This window comes from Dendronephthya gigantea, unplaced genomic scaffold, assembly GCF_004324835.1.
Source record: "Dendronephthya gigantea isolate DGI-Jeju-01 unplaced genomic scaffold, DenGig_1.0 000064F, whole genome shotgun sequence".
NCBI classification, from domain to species: Eukaryota; Metazoa; Cnidaria; class Anthozoa; order Malacalcyonacea; family Nephtheidae; genus Dendronephthya; species Dendronephthya gigantea.
This window is the reverse complement of record NW_021163074.1, coordinates 638,046-648,631: the sequence shown is the minus strand read 5'-3', so window position 1 is coordinate 648,631 and position 10,586 is coordinate 638,046. Positions and strand designations below refer to the sequence as shown.

Genomic DNA, 10,586 nt, shown 5'->3' with positions numbered 1-10,586 from the left:
ATGTAGAATTACTCAGTTTCTTTTTATGTAAAAAGCTCCCCCATAAAAGACATTCTTTTTGAATATATGGCGCAAAATCGAAAAATGTATTTTGGAGTTATATTACCGAAACACTGAGTCCAGAAAATTCACTGGATAGTTCTGTGACTGTCATCCGTAATATTGTGCTTCAATTGCACTGTGATGTTAGGAAGACACTGTTCACACAAATATTCAGACAAATATTAATCGAAAACTTTTCTGCTGGTGATTATGACTTAGGATGCATATACTTGAAGTGGTAACTTTTTGGAAAATAAATTCCGAGGAATTATATTACTTCAATTCCCAGTTTCCGCAATTTCTGGGTATTCCATTTCTTGGATCTCATTTGGGTAACAACCTTAAAAGGACATGAACTGCAAATCCGGCGTATATCAATTTAAAAAGGGCACCCAGCACCATAGTTAACGCAGTCGACGCATTAGCTCTTCGGCTGTTCATATGTTCGTCTTGCGCCGAAATTTAATTAAAGTGACAACGCATGGTCGCCACTGAAATTGAAAGTACATTTAGAAAGGTAAGTCAAAGTTATCTTAATTCTTAAACCCTGGGACTTTATATCTTTGAAACCAGTTTTGTGTCTTTGAGGTTTCATAATCCTCGAAGTATTATGATACCGCCATGCACTGGCAAAACGCATGCGTTTACATTCGTACTGGCTGCGGAAGTTTATAGAACTGAGTTATCCATTTCATGTACAGCTATAAGAGCTATATATAGCCAGAATTCTTTCGATTAACGCGCTGAAATTAAACTTATCCTTCCTCGATCACCTCTGGTAGTCAGACACTGAGGTTTTTGACATACTTCGCAAAGGTATATGTATGGCCTTATTAAAACTTGGATTAAGTAAAACATATTGCTTTATGCATATATACGCATATAAATGCCAGAACGCGTGCATGCAGAAGTTCTCAAACCTTTGGACTAAATTTTCAAGGGACACGCAAGGGTCCTGTCGGCTAAAATGTAAATTCATGCAGCGTCGTATTGCGGTTTGTGATCAGCGAAATTCTTTTCGTTATTCGCTCTTGAAATACGAACTATATATCTTCTATACTGAATGTCATCCTTTATAATTACGGATATAATTAATTGTATTAATGAACTTTCGATTCGAAAGCGCTTGCAAATCGCAGTCAATAAGAAATGGCTTTTGTCATTTCAATCGAACAACAACATCACACTTGCGAAACTAAACGCTTCGCATGCACTGGCCACTCGTGCGCTAAAAGGACCTTTTATATCCAAACTGTATTTTCTCGACAGTTATCATAAATTGTTGTGATATATTTTATATATTCAAACAACTTTCGTTTTGGCTAGAAAATTCGCAAAACACAACTAGCGCTTTTGTATATGACAATTCGAAGTGTATGGGGATTGAAAATCACTAACAGTGCGATTTGTCCGAGTATGCATGAGCACAATTTTAATTTGTTTTTGAATTTTTTCAAAGAGGCAACTTTTTTGGGAAATAAATTCCAAGGAATTACTTCAATTCCCAGATTCCGCAATTCCTGGGTTTTCCATTTCTTGGATCTCATTTAGGTAACAGCCATAAAAGGACACGAACTGCACATCCGCCGTATATTAAACAAGGGCACCCAGCATCATAGTTAACGCAGTCGACGCCTTAGCTCTTCGGCTGTTCATATGTTCGTCTTGCGCTGAAATTTAATTAAAGTGATCAACGACAACGCCGTGGTCGCCACTGAAATTGAAAGTACATTTATAGAAAGGTAAGTCAAAGTTATCTTGATTCTCAAATTCTGGTACTTAATATCTTTGAAACCAGTTTTGTGTCTTTGAGGTTTCATAATCCTCGAAGTATAATGATCGACTATATATATGCTTCTCAGCCGAGCATCGCCATGCACTGGCAAAACGCACGTTTACATTCGTACTGGCTGCTGAAGTTTATAGAACCGAGTTATCCATTTCATGTACAGCTATTAGAGCTATATATAGCCAGTATTCTTTCGATTAACGCGCTGAAATTAAACTGATCCTTCCTCGATCACCTCTGGCAGTCAGACACTGAAGTTTTTGAAAGTATCTTCGGAAAGGTATATATGGCCTTATTAAAAACTTGGATTAAATAAAACATATTGCTTTATGCATATATACGCATATAAATGCCAGAACGCGTGCAGAAGTTCTTAAACCTTTGGACTAAATTTTCGAAGGACACGCGACGGTCTTGTTGCTGCTTGTTCAGGCAAATCCCATCACGGTGGTCCCCATACGTCGGATCTACGCCTACGGTTTTATATTTACTTTCACATTCAGATTCAGACGTGAATATGAAAATAGCCGGGTATCTGACGTACAAAATGTGGAATAATATTTTTCGCTGCAAATCAGTCTTGATCAATGCATTAGGCATTATTTGAAGATATTTTAAATTTATTTGACCCAATTGGATGCAAGCGCGAAGTCCAGAAAACTTACAGAAACTGCATGGCTAAAATGTAAATTTATGCAGCGTCGTATATTGCGGTTTGTGATCAGCGAAATTCTTTTCGTTATTCGCTCTTAACTTAAAATACGAACCATGTATCTTCCATACTGAATGTCATCCTTTATAATTACGGATATAATTAATTGTATTATTGAACTTTTGATTCGAAAGCGCTTGAAAATCACAGTCAATAAGGCTTTTGTCATTTGAATCGAACAACAACAGTACACTTGTGAAACTAAAGCCTCGCATGCACTGGCCACTCGTGCGCTAAGAGGACCTCTCATCCAAAGTCTTTTCTCGACAGTTATGATAAATTGTCGCGATATATTTTATATATTCAAACAACTTTCGTTTTGGCCAGAAAATTCACAACTAGCGCTTTTGCATGACAATTATACAAGTGTATGCATGGGGATTGAATATCACTAACAGTGCGATTTATCCGAGTATGAGCACAATTTTAATTTGTTTCTGAGTTTTCTTGCTTCTTTTGATGCAAAAAGCTCCTCCATAAAAGTAATTCTTCTTGAATATATTATGGCGCATTATTTGACCGAAACACCGAGTCTGGAAAATTCGAAGAAGCTGCATGACCATAATGTAAGTTCATGCAGCGATATTGGTGATCATTGCTGCCGAAGGCAGCTTCCTATTTTTGGCAGGGCAGGCTAACATTTCGCCAGAGTTCAATCGACCCAGTCTTTAGCGCGACGTATGTATTTGTGTATAAACTAGATCGACAACGACTGACTTAAAGATCCCTTTAGTCAAGACTGAGCAGGCTAAATCTAAGATATCTTATAGTGGTGCAAGTCTATTCAATTCTTTACCTTCTGAGTTAAAAATCGTTGAAAATTATTCACCTAACTCTTTTAAAAAAAAGCTTAAAACCTTTTTTCTTCAATTAAACAATGAAGTAGACCATGTTAATGAATTTAGCTGCACTGTATGCAAGCATATCATTCGTTGCCAATGTTTCTCGCGATGAAACCTTTCATATTACCTTTCGAGGGCCATTGGGAAGAATACCTTAAGGTAACAATGTGAACCCCTCATGAAATAAAGTTTTAATAATAATAATAATAATATGTAGTCAAAATCTCGATTTGTAAATGTCTGTCTGTCCGCGTAGATTTATGCGAAATTTATGCAAACGGAAGACAACGTCACATAACTCACATTTCTTCCCATTATTGCTCATTTCTTGCTCATTTATTGTATATTGAACATCACGGAACTCGTATGTATTTGTGTATGTAGTCTCTCCGCGTTTATGCGAAATTATTGCTATTGTATATTGATCATGAACTGACAAGTTCTTTTACGCGTAATGGGCGGCTGGACGAATAGACATGCATTAATCATTATAGTGAGGGAGAATAGATACACTCGGACAAATAACAGAATACCATGTAAGTGGATCGAAATATAGCATAACGTCCATAATATATATTTTAATTAACATTTAAATCAAAATATTTGTCACTTTTGTGTACATTGTAATGCTGTAGTTCTATTTTCATGTGTTCTGTGGCTATACCCTATGCCTGTGAGGCAGCACTTCACTTGCGATAGTAACTTCTAGTATCTTTCTTTCCGGGGGGTTGTAAACCATCTGTTTACGTAATTAACTATCTCATTCTTCTTTCTTTGGATATGACTTCTTCTCTATATACTTGTGCACAATTTATTGTTAACTCCTGGAAAAAAAATCAGAAAAAAATTAAGATTATGCTCATACTCGCCAGACGAATCGCACTTTTAGCGATTCAATTTCAACCCCCATACACTTGTATAATCGTTATGCAAATGCGCTAGTTGTGTTTTGCGAATTTTCGAGCAAAAAAGGAAAGTTGTTTGAATATATAAAATATATCACGACAAGTTATGTTAACTGTGGAGAAAAGACATTCGATGAGATATCCTCTTCGCGCACGAGTGGACAGTGCGAGTGATTTTATTTCGCAAGTGTGATATGAGGCAATGTAGCTTCTGTGCATCCTCTGGCCGGACTTCGTACTTGGATCAAATAAACTCAAAATATCCTCAAATAATGCCTAATGCAAAGAAACGAATGGCCTGCAGAAAAAAATCAATTGCGGGGTTAGATACCCGGCTATTTTCATATATTCACGTTTGAACCTGAATCTGAATGCGAATTTTGAGAATTTTGAGGCCCTATAAGCAAATTTCTCTTTGGGGTCCGAATTCCCCAGCAAAACAAAGGATTCGTCACGAACTTCGATTTTTTTGTTGCTATGAAAAGACTGACATTCTTTAAAACGAAATTTTAACATTTCTTGAGCCATTAATCTTAGATATAAGGACAAATAAAACTTGGAACTAGGGGTTACTATCGCAAGGAAATAGCTGCCTTGGAAAAACAACTATATTACAATAGCTTGAAAAAAACAACTTTATTTACAAGTGATATGAGTGATTAAGTCTGAATAGATAAACTTACAACACTTCAAAACTTACTACTTACACTTATTAGATGAAGTCTGAAATATTTACATCTTAATAGTAACAAGCAATTAATACTGATAATAACTTTTTAATAAGGCATTAATAGTGTGTACTATGTATGCAATACAGTGCCATACAAAAGTGTTTATTAGGAAAAACCATAACATCGGCTGAAGTGCGACTGGCGGCATGAGGGAAACTGGATTGATATTAAGAAATCAACCAGTCAGAAGCCTGATCCTCGACTAAACTGAATTATCATTTCCTTTATTTCATACGATTTCTGCACTTAAAAATCTTAAGAAATTCTATTTCTGTACAGAAACGCTTTTGTTTTACGATCAATTGTAATGATAATTTTATATGTTATTTACCAGATTGGAGGTCCGTATAGGGAAATATTTCCCAAGGTCTCAAAAACAGCCCAAGGCCGAAGGCTGAGGGACGTTTTTGAGACCGAGGGAAATATTTCCCTATACGGACCGACTAAACTGGTAAATAATAGATTTATTTTTCCTCTTGCCGTCCGAATTCATATTTTACCGTTGGCTCTGTGCTTTTTAATCTCGCGCGGTCCGTACAGCCTCATACGGACCGCTCGCATAGCCAATCAGATTGCAGGAAACGCGAAAAAAATAATACTTTTTAATTGTTCTTTGCAGCAAGAATTAGCATGACAACGTCAACGATTTCTGCTGTTGGTCGGCCATTCGGCTTAGGGATGCTTTACGATCGTCGTTCCGACAAGTTGATTCCTGCTAAAACATTGTGGTCTCACAATCACTTGAATGCCGCTGTCGATACTAGGCCCCAACCATTCACTAACTCCAAAGTATTCACAGAAAATACGGTTGAAGATAAGACAAGTGCTCTTGACATAGAAGCCAGCCTAAAGTTAAGTTTTCTTTCCGGGCTAGTAACAGTGGAAGGCGCTGCAAAGTATTTAAATGATACCAAAAAATCAAAGAATCAATGTCGGGTTGTTCTGAAATATGAAACAACTACAGAACTCAAACAACTCACCATGGAACATTTGGGAACAGGGAAAATTCAATTTCCCGAGGTGTTTGATACTGATACTGAGGCAACGGATGTTGTGGTTGGTATACTGTACGGAGCAAAGGCATTCATGGTATTTGACAAGGAAGTCTCTAAGGACGAAACGTTAAAGAAAGTACATGGAAGCATGGACATTTTGGTTAAATCATTGCCAAGCATGTCTGTTGATGGAGATGGGTTTGTCAAAATCGATGAAACACAAAAGAAGAACACCGAAAACATGCGTTGCCAGATGTATGGAGATTTCCGTACCAGCGAAAGTCCAACAAATTACGAAGATGCGGTGAAAATTTACAAACTGTTACCTTCACTGATTGGTGAGAACGGAGAAAAAGCTGTTCCAATTAAAGTATATTTGTCTCCATTGAGTTCAATTGACAGCAAATGCCAAAGAATAGTAAGGGAGATTAGTTTAAATCTAGTTAAAAAATCAGCTGAAATCCAAGAGCACCTCCAGTCTGCGATAACAGAATGCAATGATCTGATAAGAGAAGATATATGCGTTCATTTTCCAAGATTAGGAACACAACTTAGACATTATTCGAAAACGATTGAGTTGTACAAACTCTTTCTACAGAAGAAAATACTGGTAATTCTTCCCCAAATTCGAGGTGGTGGAGTAGACGAAATCGAGCTGGCTCAAATCATTGAAGAAAACGAAGCATCGCCGTTTTCTTTCACGTGTATTGAAGGTTGGCTTAACGGAAAGAAACAAGAAATCGAGAGATTGCAGGCAATGATCCAACCGCTAGGAGAAACTCCTGTCGTCAATCCAGAAAAGGTAAAAAATCATCTGTCAAATCCGGCAATCGAGTTTATAGTTTGTTGTACGTTCCGAATTGCTTGCGAAGAAGACGAACAAATTTTGAAAATGAAGGCTTATCTTAACGACGGCGCTGTATCGAATGAAAGTGTTGAAAGAAAATTTGACGAAAAACCGACTTCGAGAAAAGTGCGTGAAGCATTGAGGAATTTCATGATTTTAAAATCGGTGAATGAAGAAATAAGCTCGATTGAATTTCTGGCAACAGATGAGCCGCTGTCCCATGACTACGATGGTAAAATGGGGGCTTTTCTTTGTTTCTACGCAGAAGGAGATGTTGAGGACGAGGATCTGACTGCACAGCCCACGCCAAAGAACCTGAAATTAGAAGAAGCAGAGGAAAGTACGTTGCAAATTTCCTGGGATGATCAAGCTGGGAACACTGTTACGAGTTACAAGGTTCAATACCAGGATGATGCTGGCGGAGATACGTGGTCAAGTGTTGATGTTAAATCCAGCGGCGAAGTTCGGAATTTTGTCACTCTTACAGATCTTAAACTAGGAACGAAATACTTCATCCGAATCAACGCAGTACGAAAAATCATTGTTAGTGAGTACAGTGAGGTATTTTCTGCCAGTACGAAGCCAGCCAGTCCTCCTGGTAAACCAGAAGTACAAGAAGCTACATCTGAATCACTAACAATTGTTTTCAAAGAACCACAACGTCTCGCAAAGAATGTTCAGATCGTCAACTATAAAGTCGAGTGGAGCCAAGACGACTGGAAAAATCGCAAGATGAAACAGACGGACGATGCAACGCCAAAGTATACTCTAAAAAATCTTCATCCATCAATGTCATTTGTCTTCAGAGTCACAGCAAACTGTGGTGACGCGGGAGAAAGCAAGAACAGTCCTTCTAGCGATTCATTTTCTACCTCTTCCCAAAAACCAACGTTTCAGCCGGACAAAATCCTTGGTTTGTGCAAGCTTGTTAAGCCAGCTGAGGACGGCAAACCTGCTGTCTATGTTCTTCCTTCGACTTTAGTATTCGAAGATCGTGATCTCAAATCACGTAAATATCAGATTAACCTCGAAATCGGAGATAGTGATGCTCAGAGGGCAAGTATACGAAATAAAGTTATCATGATGGTTGGATCAATTGGCTCAGAAAAAACAACTGCAATAAATGCTATGATCAATTATATTCTTGGAGTGAATTGGGAAGATTCTTTCCGACTGAAAATGATCCATGATTCTTCCCAGTCGCCGTTTGTCACTTGCTACACGTTGCCGCATTTGAAAGGTTTTAAGGTAATTTTTCCTCTAATATTAACTCTAATGTTAGTTTCCATCTAGATTTGGGTTGCATATTTTTCGAATTGATAGATGATGAAAACAGATGATAAAACATTTCTTAATGTAGTAGCTATTGCCTGAGACAAACTTAAGAACTGTTGGGACAAACTTAAGAAAGATTTTGGAAATAAGCGTGATTAAAACCATAACTGATATTATTTCAAAATTTAGTTTATTTGAGGAATGGTCTATAGGATACTTGGTAAAAGTTACAAGGCACAACAGTTCTATACAGCAACGTGTCTCTGAACATACAACATGCATATCAGGCAGCTAAATAATTATAGCTAAATAAGTCGTTAATGCATGATTATTTACGCACTGGATTTATATTTGTCTTATGATGAATCTTTTTTCCAGGTGCCGTACAATTTAACTATTGTGGACATCCCCGGGTTTGAAGACATAAGACAGATGAAATACAATCAAAAGATAACTGATCAACTTCGCAAATTTTTCGAAACGAGTGGTGATGGAAGGATTGATCATATTGACGCCATCTGCTTTCTTTCTCAAGCTGGAGTACCAAAGCTCACACCTACCCAACGTTACATATTTGACAAAATTCTGTCCATATTTGGCAAGGATATCCAGAAGAACATAATCGTTCTATTCACCTTTTCCTATGGCGATCCCCAAGCAGTATCCACCCTGCATGAGGCTGAAGCCATTGATCAAGAAGATATACCTTTCCCGTTGAATAACAGCGCACCCTTCGCTGACAATTCCCAAAGTAATATCTTTAGCCCAATGTTTTGGTCAATCCGAATGAACAGTTGTGAGAAGTTTTTTGAATGTGTTAAGGGAATGGAAAGCAAAAGTGTTGTTTTGACAAAAGATATGTCACAGGAAATGGCGCAAGTGGAAGATCGAGTATGTGAATTGCAGGATAAAATGCACTTTGCAATAAACGAACTTTGCCGACGTGAGAAAGAACAGAAAATATTCGAAGAATTTGGCGATCAATTATACTACCGGGATTTTACGTACAGTTTAACAGAAGACGAACGAGTGGAGAAAGTCCCTCTGCAATCTGGAACGTACGTAACGAGATGTATCCCTTGCAATTATACCTGCCACCCCTTTTGTGACATCCTTAGGAATGAGGATAAAAAATACTGCGCAGCTATGAGCAATGGAAGATGCCAGCAATGTCCCAGTCGTTGTGACTGGTCGGTTCATGTAAATGTCCAGTATCGGATGGAGATTGAAAGAGTTGAAAGAGAACACATTGCCAGTAAAGAGAATTATAGCCAGATGAGCGATGTTGAAGATAAAATCAAGAGAATTAGAGAAGAGTACGACGAGATTCAGAAGATCGTTCTTGTGTTTGTAGCAGAAATACAACGTTGTTTACAACGGCTATCAGAAATCACTCAGAAAAAAGATCCTCTTACACATTTGGAATATCTTCGTGCTCTTATTCGTTCAGAAAAATTGCAAGGCGAACCTGGTTTCGAGGACCGTATAAAGACTCTGAAAGAAACACTAAATCGGGCTATAAAGATCAGTCGCAAGGCAAAACCTGGCTTTGATCCATGGGAAGAATACAAAGAAAACGAAGAAATGTGAAGATGACATGATGATGAGGAAAGTACGAAATGTTTTAAACAACGACCGCTAAACGTGTATTAAGTTTTAGTTATCATCATAATAACATATTTCTGAGAGTGAGAGAAGTTCGGGAAAACATAAAACCGAAGTTAAGTGGTATAAGTTACAGTTGTGTCTGATTGAACTTGATTACAACTTTGATTTAACTTGATTTGATTACGTAGTAGGACATAGGGGTTGACGTGTAGCCCCTTATACAGACGAGCTAGTTTTATATATGACATTTATATTTGTACTTTGACAATTTTTTCTATGCAAGTACACTTGTTCAAAATCAAGTATACTGTCATAAAAAAAAATTGTCAAAGTTGGGCGTGCAGAGAACAATTAAAACTTGTCACATAAAAACTTGCTCGTCTGTAAGAGGCTTTAACTTGATTTAGGCTTTAACTTGATTTAGGCTTTAACTTGATTTAAAGCGTGCAGAGAACAATTAAAACTTGTCTTATAAAAACTTGCTCGTCTGTAAGAGGCTTTAACTTGATTTGATTACGTATATAGAAAGACATAGGGGTTGACGTGTAATTTGATTCACAACATTTAAAATATTAGAACAAAGGCCAGCGGAGTGAGTTTTGTGTATTCAATTAAATCAAATGTTGTTTTTGGGCGTAAAGCTAGACTCACACATTAAATGCGTTAAGTTCCTTATTTTTTCAATCAATAACATAATCGATGTATCGTAATCATGCGCAATCATTTTAGAATGTCTTAGAAGTATATACTACAAAAATCTTTATGGTGTTTTACGTTGTTTTGTGCATTGGAATTATTTAAATATTTCACACGCCACTACATATATAGGCCATGCATTAT

At 37.3% G+C, this 10,586-nt stretch overlaps 1 protein-coding gene across 1 annotated transcript; it reads left to right on the top strand.

Annotated features, from left to right (window-relative positions):
• Positions 1 to 440: 440 nt before the first annotated feature.
• On the top strand, positions 441 to 10,072 carry LOC114530563. Its single transcript, XM_028552134.1, has 4 exons — positions 441 to 559; positions 1,594 to 1,784; positions 5,641 to 8,111; positions 8,517 to 10,072. The coding sequence occupies exons 3-4, from the start codon at positions 5,652 to 5,654 to the stop codon at positions 9,726 to 9,728; spliced, it is 3,672 nt and encodes a 1,223-aa protein (XP_028407935.1). The 5' UTR covers positions 441 to 559; positions 1,594 to 1,784; positions 5,641 to 5,651; the 3' UTR covers positions 9,729 to 10,072.
• The last annotated feature ends 514 nt before the right edge of the window (positions 10,073 to 10,586 follow it).

Coding starts and splice junctions, on each gene's coding strand:
- LOC114530563 (XM_028552134.1), top strand. CDS start 5,652: ATGACAACGTCAACGATTTCTGCTGTTGGTCGGCCATTCGGCTTAGGG. Junction 8,112..8,516: donor CGCATTTGAAAGGTTTTAAG/GTAATTTTTCCT, acceptor TCTTTTTTCCAG/GTGCCGTACAATTTAACTAT.